The 12,547-nt window shown below is 41.4% G+C and overlaps 1 protein-coding gene and 1 non-coding gene across 23 annotated transcripts in view; both read left to right on the top strand.

Annotated features, from left to right (window-relative positions):
- The window catches only part of ATP6V0A1 (ATPase H+ transporting V0 subunit a1), a 54,835-nt gene that overhangs the window by 21,178 nt on the left and 21,110 nt on the right, over nucleotides 1-12,547 (top strand). For 10 of the 22 annotated variants that reach the window (XR_014078937.1, XR_014078936.1, XM_081577528.1 and 7 more), the window contains 9 exons: nucleotides 1,060-1,142; nucleotides 1,459-1,585; nucleotides 3,450-3,532; nucleotides 4,148-4,241; nucleotides 6,375-6,587; nucleotides 9,193-9,343; nucleotides 10,189-10,328; nucleotides 11,145-11,302; nucleotides 11,755-11,845. Coding sequence is in view for 20 of the 22 variants with exons in the window: in XM_081577528.1 (XP_081433654.1) it covers nucleotides 1,060-1,142; nucleotides 1,459-1,585; nucleotides 3,450-3,532; nucleotides 4,148-4,241; nucleotides 6,375-6,587; nucleotides 9,193-9,343; nucleotides 10,189-10,328; nucleotides 11,145-11,302; nucleotides 11,755-11,845 (1,140 nt within the window). In the remaining 2 variants the exon portion in view is untranslated. Of the gene's footprint in view, nucleotides 1-1,038; nucleotides 1,143-1,458; nucleotides 1,586-3,449; nucleotides 3,533-4,147; nucleotides 4,242-6,374; nucleotides 6,588-9,192; nucleotides 9,344-10,188; nucleotides 10,329-11,144; nucleotides 11,303-11,754; nucleotides 11,846-12,547 lie in introns of all 22 variants that reach the window. The other 12 variants (XM_081577525.1, XM_081577518.1, XM_081577526.1 and 9 more) reach the window with 3 other exon arrangements.
- On the top strand, nucleotides 8,037-8,170 carry LOC145543987 (small nucleolar RNA SNORA31). The gene has a single exon (XR_014081215.1). It is a non-coding gene; the product is annotated as a small nucleolar RNA SNORA31 (small nucleolar RNA).

Genomic DNA, 12,547 nt, shown 5'->3' with positions numbered 1-12,547 from the left:
AGATGAGATGTATTGTGGAGAGAGAGGCTGAGAAATGTAGGTCTGCATCTGAGAAGGTCCCGCTCCTCCTCCATTTTATTGTATAAACTGTCATGGTGGAAATCATTTTAAATCTCAACAATCCAACTAGTCCACATGTTCTGAATTGGCTTATTATCTGTTACTTTTTCTTCACTTGATTTAGATTGTTGGCTTAAGCTATGTTCTCAAGAATCCTTAAGCTGTAAAGCCCATAGGAACTTTTTACTATTCCTGGATTCCTGGTCAGAAACTAGGACATTCAGTTATGTTTTCACTTTTCCTTCCCTTTATTGGTGCAGTGGAGGCCCATGCCTGCCCAGCTATTGTATTTCTTACCTTTTTGGACAAAGAATACTCTTTAAATCCCACGGTCTGGAGCTTTTTTTTTTTCTTTTAAATAGTGAGTGTGCTGAAAGCCCTCATGTTTTGAATTTTTAAGAGCATGGAAAACCTAGATGTCTGGAGACACCCCTTCTATCTTTCTCTTGTTCAGGAGAGTGACAGCTCCTTGCTTTCTTCCTGGGAAAGAGAGTCTCCATCTTTTACATTCTTACACAGGGAAAATTCTACTTTGTAGTTGCCTGGAAATTTGATATTAAATGTATCTGCTGAGCTGCCTTATTTTTGCTCAGAAGGAAGAAATACTTCAGTTTCTATGCATATGCAAAAGTATTTTTGGTACTTTCATGGCTTATTCAGGAAAACATAAGAGAAAAAATGGTTTCCACCAAGTCACAGGTTTATACGGGTGTCACCATCATTTAACGTTTTTTTCTTTATTCCTTATTTCTAAAACCATTTCCCCAGATGCTTTACTGGGGCAGTTCTGCTTCCTTTACCTCTTGTTTCTTTTCTTTGTTTCTTCCCCTATTCTTCTTGTCTTCTTTTTGTGGGTATGTCTTCTCTTTTGGTGGTTTTCTTTTTTTCATCTTTATTTTCTGAACTTATCTCCTGGTTCCTCGTTCCCTGCATGCCACTAACTATTTTCATTAGATATTAATTGATTTGTGAATTCAGGCTGAATTGCATCATCAGCAGATGGCGGATCCAGACCTGTTGGAAGAGTCCTCGTCCCTCTTGGAGCCAAGCGAGATGGGAAGAGGCACGCCCTTAAGACTTGGGTAAGTACCACTTTGACCCTCTGTACTCAACGGAGTCATGTCCATTTTTGCTGTTCAGAAGAGCAGTGAGGCTGGGCATTCACTGGCTTCCAGGATGCCCTGTTTTCTGAGCCTGTTGCAAGGTGTTGCTAACTTACTTTGGGTTCAGTTCCTGAGTTCTGTCAACCCTCTGCTGAGTCCAGGAATCAGACTTTGGCAGCCATTTTGACATAGCAATGCACAGCCTCCTGTTTGACATCTTTCCCCTCCCCTGCTCTTCACTTTCCTCCCATCCTGTGGTGTGAAACTGTTCCCAATCTGGCTCTTCTCCCCACAGCTTCGTGGCTGGTGTGATTAACCGGGAGCGCATCCCTACTTTTGAGCGCATGCTTTGGCGAGTGTGCCGGGGGAATGTGTTCCTGCGGCAGGCTGAAATCGAGAACCCCCTGGAGGATCCTGTGACTGTAAGACAAGGGAATTGCATCTGGTAGAGTAGGTCTGGTACAGGGAGCTCAGAGCAGTAACATAGCATGTGCCACCTGAACCTGACCCTCCCAAGAGGAGCCCTTACATTTACTCCGTTTGGATCTGTGAATTTGAGGGACTCCTCTTTTCCTCTTTGCCTCCATCGTATGTATACATACAATGTTTACATGATGTGTGGGATCTCAGTTCCCCTACCAGGGATCAAACCCAGGCCACAGCAGTGAAAGTGCCAAGTCCTAACCTCTGAACTGCCAGGGAATTCCCTCTAGTTATTTCAGCTTTATGTGTTTTCCGGTACTTATCTGGGATCAAAAGAACATTAACTCTTTAATGAAAATTAAAGCAAGACATCTGGTTCCAAATTTGGTAACATCCCTGTGTACAAGGAGGAGAGATTTCCTAAACTGTAATCTTCATAAGTTGATGAAACTTTAATTGATAAAGTTTTTTGTCTACTTGTTTGTTGGGAATTTTAGGAACTTAGTTTCAAGATTTCTGTTGTGCAAAATAGAATGATATTCCCCATCCAGTGCTTTGGAAAGCAGGAATAACTTAACATCTTGGCATTTGACATAACAGGACAGAGTTCTTAGCATAAACCTACATTTATATGGTGAGTCCATCCAGAGATGACAAGCAAAGATGATTAACTGTTCTGCAAGAAATTTACTTCACTTTGGTATTAGTATTATTTAGAAGCCTGGAGTTGGTTATTATGTTCTCAGTTATCTTTTGGGTGTCTTAAATTAGTATTCTTTTTTTTTTTTTAACCTAAGAAGAGAGGTTGAATTATGAGGCTTCTCAGAGTAGCTGGGTCCTTCAGCTAGAATTAAATGGATCATGTCCTCGGGACCGAGTAGGAGGGTGGTGACACTTAGGTTACGGTGAGTCTCCTTACCCAAAGTACCAGTTTTGTAGTCTTACCGAAGGCTGTCCTTGGGTCACGGAAACACCACAGTCAGCAGTTACGCCTCATGTGGAGCTCTTCTCAGGAATATTCAGCCAGGTTCCTGGGCAACAGAAGCATTATTTTTTATCAACAAGTGGAGTGAAGGAAGGGTCTGGCTATCTCTAACAAAGCAGCTGCAGAAAGAATTTGCTCCAGTTAATTCCTGGAGAACTTAGGAATTTAAGACCCATGAGCCTTACTTACTCCTTCCCTCCTCTTCCCTCTTTATCCTCCAAAGTTTTGTTTGTTTTCCTGTTATAAAAGCTCTGTAGGAACTGGAGAAAATACAGGCCACCAGAGACAGTCCTGGCTAACACCCACTGTAGAGTCTTTTTCTGATCTTTCCTACTAACCTTTGCCTCAGGCTTCAGGTATACACTTGGTGTTTGGATAGATTGCCTTCCTCCCTGCCCCCTGAGGTCTAATTCAGCATAAATCATGAGATTGTGCATCAACATTTCTCCCCAGCTGCTCAGCTCCTTGTAGTTATTCAGTCCCCTTTATCTGGAGTTTCTGAGCGTGCGAGCAGGCAGGAATGACTTCCTTTCCTCTTCTCTGTACTTGAGTCATTAAGGCAATATAAGAATTATTCAGTTTGAATAGTTGAATTGGTAGATGGGGCTAAATTCTGCTAAGAAGAGAATCATCTTTGCATCTGTGTCAAGCTCCTCATTGAGTTTAAAAACAAGTATGGAAATATTTTTGTAAATCTTGAGATTATAGAGCAAATGTTCTTGTGGAGCTTAAGAGATGGATTGAAGATAATGGTTAAAGTGCATGGTTGCCAGACCCTTAAAGGATTCCAGTTGATTCTATGTCACCAAGAAAGAAAGATACTTAAGAAGTTTTCTGGATTATAAGTCTGAATTCTTGGTTTTTGGTTTGGGGCCTAGGGAGACTACGTGCACAAGTCTGTGTTCATCATTTTCTTCCAAGGCGATCAGCTGAAAAACAGAGTCAAGAAAATCTGTGAAGGGTAAGAGAAACATGCCTCCCCCAGGGTGCAGCCAGGCCACCTATTAAGCCTGTAGAATAGTGAGACACAAGCCCTGTAAGTCCACCTTAACATGGGGAATACATTTTTTTAATAATGTTAAGGTTATCTTAAACGATCAGAAATGACCTAAGTGTATTTTTTTTTATAGACCGTCAAAATCACAATTTCCTTTTCTTGGGAAAAGTAATTAGGACTTATGGTTCATAAATTCTACATTGTTTTGGGACAATGGGTTTGCATACCTAGCAGTGTACCGTAGGCACTGTGCCCTTAAACTTTTCTGAAATTCTTCCCATGAGATCCTTTCTCCGTGCCATTTTTCTCCAGCACTTTATAATGTAATTTGTAATCACTGCTTCTTTCTTTTTTAATCTAAAGGAATTTAATAGCTACAGAGAATGCCAAGACAGTTCAAATGTTGCTTGCTGCTCTACTGTAGGCCCCTTCCCATAAATAATTATTATTGATTAGTGTATCAGTCTGAACTAATCCTATTTTGGTCCTTCCAGTATGTTGGGATTATGTTCTGAGATTACTTAAACTGGCTCCATGAAGCAATGTCAGTGTTCCTCAGGCTGTGTCTGCACATTCCAGGTTCCGGGCCTCACTCTATCCCTGTCCTGAGACGCCACAGGAGAGGAAGGAGATGGCTTCTGGAGTTAATACCAGGATTGATGATCTCCAAATGGTACACAGAGACCTGGAGGGAGTTTGTCTTTGTGAAATACTGCTATAGAAGACCTTACTTCTTCCTTGAAGCACTAACAGTTTATTAGGCACTTACAGCAGCCCAGGATACTTTTGTTTTTGTGTGTGTGTACTATTTTTAAGTCATTCCCTGAAACTCTTCCCCATCCCCCACAGGGAATGACTTAAAAATGGCATGAATTATCTTCAAATGAGACAGAGATGCTATGCACCTGAAATCGTTGTTGCTTAGAATATTCAGTTCCCCGGCTCATGAGTCTGAGATACATTTATAATGGATGAAGTATGAATAATGAAGTATGCTTAGTTAAGAAAAAAATAATATAGAAGTATATATCAAATCTATTCTGCCTCTCACAGACATGCTCTACCTCCAGAGGCAGCTACTCTTAATAGCTTGGTGTGTGTCCTCCTGGTCACCTTGGATCTGAACCATACAGTCTAGCCAGAGTCCTGGTGTAACTCTTGTACCCAGGAAGGAACTTTTATCCAGTTGCAGTGTGTGTAGTTTGCACACAGGATGGCTGTCACAGGGTTCTAAAGAGGGAGTCATGATTTATACATAAATGGAAGGAAAAGGGTGCCCAGTTGGAGCTTGGTTCCCTGTTGAAAGAATGTAATGATTGCCACCTTGAAACATTAAGAAACATGTTCGACATGTTGCAACATTTCAACCCCTGTTGTGTTTGACCCACCACTTGACCTGCTGCTGGCTCCTGTTAGCTGCACTTACCAGTTTAACCAAGAGAAGAGAGTTTTCTTCAAACTGCTGGTGGGTGATGAGCCATGTTAGTACATTCTGGCTTCTAGGACTGTTCTACCCCCTCCTTACGAGTAGGCTTGTGGTAGACTGTGAAAGCATGTGCAGTTGCTTTTATAAATGGCTAGAATTTGACTTTTAAAGCACCAAACTGTATGAAGTAAAATTTTAAAAGGGATTGATTACCAAGGAGTAACATGTAGGGGTAGGGGGCAAGTTTATTAGCATCCTTCCAGAAGTTTAAATAGTCATTGTGAAATTGTCAACAACCAGGAGAGAAATATCCTTGTTCCTTTATTCTCAAGTGAACAAGAGTTTCCCTAGCATACCATGGGTTTTTTTTTTAAAAAAACAAAAACAAAAACAAAAACCTCTCATGGAAGTTACTTTCTACTGCCCAAGACAGTTTCTCAGGGAGCAGTAATGACTTGGAGCAGTCATGACTTTTTTCCTGAACTGACTTGAAGAGCCAGCTATCATGGAGTACTTGTGCTAAAATGATTAATATATAGTTTTTTCCTCTTCAAAAAGACGTTGAGATTTCAGATAAATTCTTATGTACAAGTGAGTGGTGAGTTGCTTGCTTGGTTTTGGCTTCTCCCCTCTCCTGCTATAGACCTGTTAAATATTTGGTGATAAACAAGACAGCAGAATGTAAAGTGTCCCTGGCCCTTCTTCCCATTCTAGTCGAGGCCGCGTGATTCCTCTGAGGTAACTGTGTGCTGGTTTCCAAGGGGTCGGGCTTCCTGGGGAGAAAACAAAGGCTGACAGAAAAATCAAGCCTTGTCTGCTCTGTGATGACTGTGGTATGTGGCAGTCTAAATCCTCTCTAGAGGCCGTGAGTCTCCTGTCTCCTTCCCCATCATGGAGCCTCTAAGAAGCAGATGACGGTGGTCAGCAGTGCCTCTTTCCCACCACTCCTCAATGCTGGCTGGTGTTCAGGGGGCTTCTGTGGCCTGCTGTTCATTAGCAGAGATATGACAACTCTGTCCGTTCCTGGGCCTGTGACACTGACTTCTTCAAGTCAGAGTTACAGCCTCCATATGGAAAATCATTGCTCTTTAGTGAACCAGATAAAAGCCAGTGACCTGCATTGTTCTGCCATGGATTTGGTGGTAAAATTAGAAAAGCTAAAAACCGTTTCCTCAGGTTTCTCTTTAGCTTGAAGCTAAGTGAATATGAACATTAGTAAGTAGAACTCTTAATTTCTTTTCAATTTGGCCAAAAAAAACCCCGGAAAAAAACAGATCCCCTGTAGCCCTTCTCAGAAAGCTGTGCCTCTTTGCCTAAATGTCCTGAAATGGAAGAAGGGTGTTAGAAGGATCGCTCTCCTGCTCCTTTCTCTCCCCAAAGGTTCTGAACCAAACAGAGGATCACCGCCAGAGGGTTCTTCAGGCTGCTGCCAAGAACATCCGTGTCTGGTTCATCAAGGTGCGGAAGATGAAGGCCATCTACCACACTTTGAACCTGTGCAACATAGATGTGACCCAGAAGTGCCTAATTGCGGAGGTCTGGTGCCCTGTCACTGACCTTGACTCCATCCAGTTTGCGCTCAGAAGGGGCACGGTGAGTCCCCCACAGCTGGCAGTGCAGCCTCCAGCCAGGAAGAGAGGTTTCCATCAGTGGTAACAGGAACATTCTCATGGCATTTTTGTCTTCGAGTTCTTCAGTTTACCCATCTTGTACGCACCTTGCATCCTGACAGAACATCTCGTGTATCCTTATTTTCAAATGTAGCAATTGTAATTCAGAAAAGATAAATGATTTGATCATATCCCAAGATCCTTCAGGATTACTCACACTCAGAACATCAGTTTCATGGTCCATTCTCTCTGTCCACTAGTCTAGGTACATAGTATAACCCTTGCAGTTCCCTTTAGCAGTTAGTTAGAGCTACTGCCCTGTCCAAGCCTCTGATCTAGGGGCCAGAAGGTACAGAGATGCAAAAAGTAGGCCTTCAAGTATCTTCTGACTTGAAGAGGCTGATGTGCAAACATACAAGACAGTCTGTGCCAAGAGCAGTTTATGTGTGTGGAGGGAAGGAAGGTGCTAGCTTATCCAGCAAGGACGATCAGAAGAAGCTTCAGGAAGGTGGCATTTACTCAGTGCTTTGAAGACTGGATAAGATGTGTGTTGGCAATAACAAGAAGTAAACAGTCTGGCCAAAGGCAAGTACGGTGTGACCATGCATGGTTGGGCCAGAACAGGAATTGTAGCAGGTGAGCCGAAAGAGCAGGAGGTAAACCTGAGTCAGGGAGCCAGGAACCTGATTATGAAGGGTCATTAATACCAGATCAGTGGGTTTAAATTTTATCCTAGAGGGAGTAGAGAGACACTGGAAGTTATTTAGCAGTGAAAGGACATGATGATCAAAACAGTTTTAAAAGAATAATCAGGGACTTCCCTGACAGTTCAGTGGTTAAGATTCCGTGCTTCCACTGCAGAGGGTACAGGTTGGATCCCTAGTCAGGGAACTAAGATCTCATATCCTGCATGCTGCATGACTCAGTCAATCAATCAATCAGTATCAGTCAATTAAATAAAAGAGTAATCCATATATGCAGAGTCACATAAACAAAAAAAAAAAAAAAAGAGTAATCCATTGATAGCATGGGGGTTGGATTGGGGAGATGAGAGAGCCTACAGGTGGGAGGACAGTTAGGTTACTGTAAACAGTAGTAAGTGATAATGACCTTGCAGTAAGACCTGGCAATGGGAAGAGCAAATAATGATGAATTTGTGAGACATTCTGAAGGAAGTATCAATTGGTAGACTTGGTATTTAGCAATGTACAGGAGAAAAACAAGGAGAAAAAATTAAAAATATTTCTGAGGCATCAAAGCTGGGTGACTGGTAGAACAATAGTTCCATTAATGGAAGTAGAGATTCAGTAAGAGAAATTTATTGATTGGAGAAAGCTGCTAAGTTCAGTTTCAGTCACATTGAGGGGTTGGACAGAAATCCATGTGGAAATGTAAAACAGACAATGAGATAGGTCTCAAAAGAAAGGGAAAAATGCCTCTATTTGACAGGCCTGGAGTAGTTACTCTCTGCAAAGGTTTCCACTACATACAGATGCAAGAAAAATACGTCCTCGAGCTTTCTGTCTGTCTCGCTGTGGCAGCCCAGATTGAATGGAGAATACATGGGATGATTTTTGCACCTCACAAATAACCTTGTGAACAGTAAAAGCCTACTTTACTCAAAAAAAAAAAAAAAAAAAAGGCAAAATGAAAGAAATGGGATACATGAGGTTGGAAGGGAATGAGACCTCCAAGAGAGAAAATAAGGACTTAATAATAGAACCTTGGGGGCCTGCAGTGTTACAGGCAGGGGAGGAGGAACCAGCAAAAAGACAGGAAAGGCATGGCTGGTAAACAGAAGAGGAAGCTCGCCAGTGTCAGGGGCTTGCATGTAAAAGAAAAGATCTTTGGATCTGGTGATGCTGCTGCTGCTAAGTCGCTTCAGTCGTGTCCGACTCTGTGCGACCCCACAGACAATAGCCCACCAGGCTCCACCATCCCTGGGATTCTCCAGGCAAGAACATTGGAGTGGGCTGCCATTTCCTTCTCCGATGCATGAAAGTGAAAAGTGAAAGTGAAGTCACTCAGTCGTGTCCAACTCTTAGCGACCCCATGGACTGCAGCCCACCAGGCTCCTCCGTCCATGGGATTCTCCAGGCAAAAGTACTGGAGTGGGTTGCCATTGCCTTCTCCATCTGGTGATGAGCCAGCCACTTTGACCAGGCATCGTCTGCTAGACTCCAAGGATTATTAGAGAGTTAAGAGCAGGTGGTGAAGAGGGAAAAGTCAGAAAATAACTTTGCTTTCTTCATAAAAGCAGGAGAGAACAATGACAGTTGTAGACAGATAAGGATATCTTCAGGGAAGAAAGTACCACATTTTCTTTGTTTATACATTTTAGACTTAATTTTTTTGTTTCACGGTAAGGATATTCTTCCCAAGACTTCATTTACACGTGTCATCATAAATTTTATAGCTAGTTCTAGTATCTTCAAAGACTGGAAAGATTGAGATATAATTTACCTGAAAGAAAATACATGTATTTTATGTGTACTATTCAATGAGTTTTGACAAATATATATGCCTGTGAATCCACCACCACAATCAGAAGAGTGACCTGATTCTGATCTGTGCCTGATGCTTCCCAGGAGCACAGTGGTTCCACCGTGCCCTCCATTCTGAACAGGATGCAGACAAACCAGACGCCCCCCACCTATAATAAGACCAACAAGTTCACGTATGGCTTTCAGAACATAGTGGATGCTTACGGAATTGGAACTTACCGAGAGATAAATCCAGGTAAAAAAGCTTGAATCTTTTCCCTCTGGAGATTTTATTCTGTTTGTTATTTCTTTTAATGCTTCACTTTGAATGCAATTGAACAATTGGCTCAAGACTAAAGATGCTGTCCAGGCCTCAGCTCTTGTAGAATTCCTGTAAAGAGGTGCCTGTCTGGATGTAAGGAGTGAGGTTTATTGCCAGGTGGAACTCCTTTAGCAGGCGATTTTATGGGAATTTTATAGGCATGAGCTCCATAGATTGGGTTCTTCTGTTTGTCCTCATGGCTGTATAGCACCTGGCTTTCACTGACATGCCATTTGCTGAAACTGCTTTAAGTAAAAAGTTTTCCCAAGGTCATTGACATTTTAGAATAGCCTCCTGGTTCCAAGTTAGATAGAGAAAACATAGCAGTTGTTGACCATTTTAAGCACAAGGCAGATTTCTCCTCTGTTCAGAGAGTTAGTGATTAAATCTAGAGTCAGGTAATTCATGTTCTAGGACCTGCTCTGCTCCAGATTCTGAACTTTTCTCCCACTTAACCTGGTGGCTTTATTCAGCTGGTTGCAATGCACAGAGGAGGAAAGTTGTTGGCCTTTCCCAGGAGCAGCGTCCCAGGGGTGAGAGAAAAGGAATCAAGGGACAAACCCCTCTGGTGCCAAGGCTAGAGACAAAACCTTCATTTCCTGTAGCTTTGTGAGTCTGTGCAAATCCTGCTGTGGACATTATTTCCTGGGAGCCCCTCTGACCAGCAGCTTGGGAATGAGTCCCTTTTATACTGATCTTAGATTATGCAGAGGGATGTGATGTGTTGGGAGCTGCGGTTTTCTGGAATTTGTCTTTTTGTCTCTTTGGTCTCTTTATAGCTCCATACACCATCATCACTTTCCCTTTCCTGTTTGCTGTGATGTTTGGTGACCTTGGCCATGGCATTTTGATGACCCTTTTTGCTGTATGGATGGTGCTAAGAGAGAGCCGGATCCTCTCCCAGAAGAATGAGAATGAGGTGATGTTTTGTCTGTTTGTTTTTGATAGAAACTCAGAAACATAAGATAGTATTATTATTTTCTTGACATATTTCTAATATTTTTCTCCTGTAATCTTTGGCTGCAGACTGTTTTTTCTCTCCATAGGGCAACAGGTTTATAATAATTTTGTACATACAGAAGGATAATTCAGTCTTTTCTCCATGATTGATGGAAATATATTTTCTTTTTACTTATTTGTTGAGATATTATTGATTTATAATATTACATTAGTTTCAGGTGTACAGCATAGTGATTCCAAAATTTTATAGATTACAGTCCACTTATAATTATTATAAAATGTTGGCTATATTCTCTGTGCTGTACAATATATCCTTGTAGTTGATTTGTTTTATACATAGTGGTTTGTACCTCTTGAGTCACCTACCCCTATCTGTCCCTCTCCCCTTGGCTCACCCCACTGGTAACCACACAGTTAACACTAATTAATTCAAGAATGAACTAATGTCTAGGTTACATCTGTGTTGGTCTGAAACTTCATAATTTCTCAAACATCCATTATGAAAATTGTGATCTGAAAGTCTTTGATCCATAAGAGAAATTATAGAGACTATTTAGAGAATAGAGGAGCTATGTTCATTTTAACACTAAAAGAGGCCATGTGCTGTGAAAGTACCTTTCTTGTTAGCATTGTATTTTGATCTTTATTCAAGTTCTCTGACCCAGAATGGGGTAAAAGTGGCGAGAGAGGAAAGGGCTAGTATATTCTGAATGACATTGTCACAACTTGAGCTGCAGGGATTACGTTTCATTGGCCTCTTTCTTCTGGCTCCCAGATGTTCAGCACTGTATTCAGCGGCCGGTACATCATTCTGTTGATGGGCGTGTTCTCCATCTACACTGGCCTCATCTATAACGACTGCTTTTCCAAGTCTCTTAATATCTTTGGGTCATCCTGGAGCGTACGGCCAATGTTCGATATATACAACTGGACGTAAGTTGCCAAGAAGCTGAAAGTCAAAGCTTACTCCTTTCATGTCCAGCTCTGGTTTTCCAGATAAGTGGTAAACCAGCACTTCTTTAGGAAGTGTTTGACATTGTTTCTGTTCCAAAAGAATGTAGTGTCTCCTCTTATCTATGCTCCAGCCTGGGAAATGCTTTGTGATTTGTTCAGTAGTGTCAAGGAACTGAAACTGTAAATTAGGCGCATTGATTCTTTTTGTAAGTTAAAAGCAGGTCTCCCAATTTCCCTACCTGGTCTTGTATGTGTGTTTAATTTTTCTCTTTGTTATCTATGATCCGTTCTCACTCTCTAATGCTAATCCCTCCTCTGTTATTGAAAAGACAAGGTAGCTTATAGTAGTTTCTCTGGGGATCAGTTTCTGGATCCCAGTGATTCCTTCTCTTGATAAAAAAATAAATGCTGGTTTTCTCCTAACATGGTAGGGAAGAGACACTTCGGGGGAACCCTGTCCTCCAGCTGAACCCAGCCGTCACTGGAGTTTTTGGTGGACCATATCCTTTTGGCATCGATCCAGTAAGAGCACTTCTTTTCTATATGTCTGACATGAAGGTGTTTTTTATTTTAATTGGCCATGCCACATGGCTTTTGGAATTTTGGTTCCCCAAAAGGGATAGTACCTGCACGCCCTGCCTTGGAAGTGCAGAGTCTTAATCACCGCACTGCCAAAGAAGTCTCTGATACCAAAATTTTTAGCTGAAACCCAGAAGTGAAAGAATGAAAATGAAGATAAATAGTTTTTTTTTGGAGTTTTAGGTGACATATTTTTAGAAAACCTCAGTGTATCTGTCCAGAGTACTTTAAAGCCGCAAGAGACCCAAATGCCTTGGGGAGCCATGTTATTTTTCCTGCATGACTTACTTTAGAGATGGCTAATAATACTGACTCTGGGAAGATTGATTTTTCAAGACTCCTTCCCAGTTTGTTTAACTTAGTTTCATTTTTATTTTTAGCAGATGTTTTAATAAAGCAAAAATAGCTCTTTTCTATGGATTTTAGATTACCATTCTTATATTTACATACTTAAAAAACTTGTCCCAGAATTTTGTTTTATTTTTTTTCAAATGCATAAGCGAGTAAAGGGTGATCAAATCTTTTGTGTTATGTGCTTAAACAGAGGAGGTAGGAGGGAATTGAAGCATTAGATTGTAAGGATTACAGAATTCCAGAGGAAAAGCGGATCATTGCCAGAAAGATTGAGGTTTCTTATAAGAAAAA

Source organism: Giraffa tippelskirchi, chromosome 3 (genome assembly GCF_054371585.1).
Source record: "Giraffa tippelskirchi isolate mGirTip1 chromosome 3, T2T-mGirTip1v1.2.pri, whole genome shotgun sequence".
NCBI lineage: Eukaryota > Metazoa > Chordata > Mammalia > Artiodactyla > Giraffidae > Giraffa > Giraffa tippelskirchi.
The sequence above is the reverse complement of the archived record's forward strand: the minus strand, read 5'-3'. Positions and strand labels throughout refer to the sequence as shown.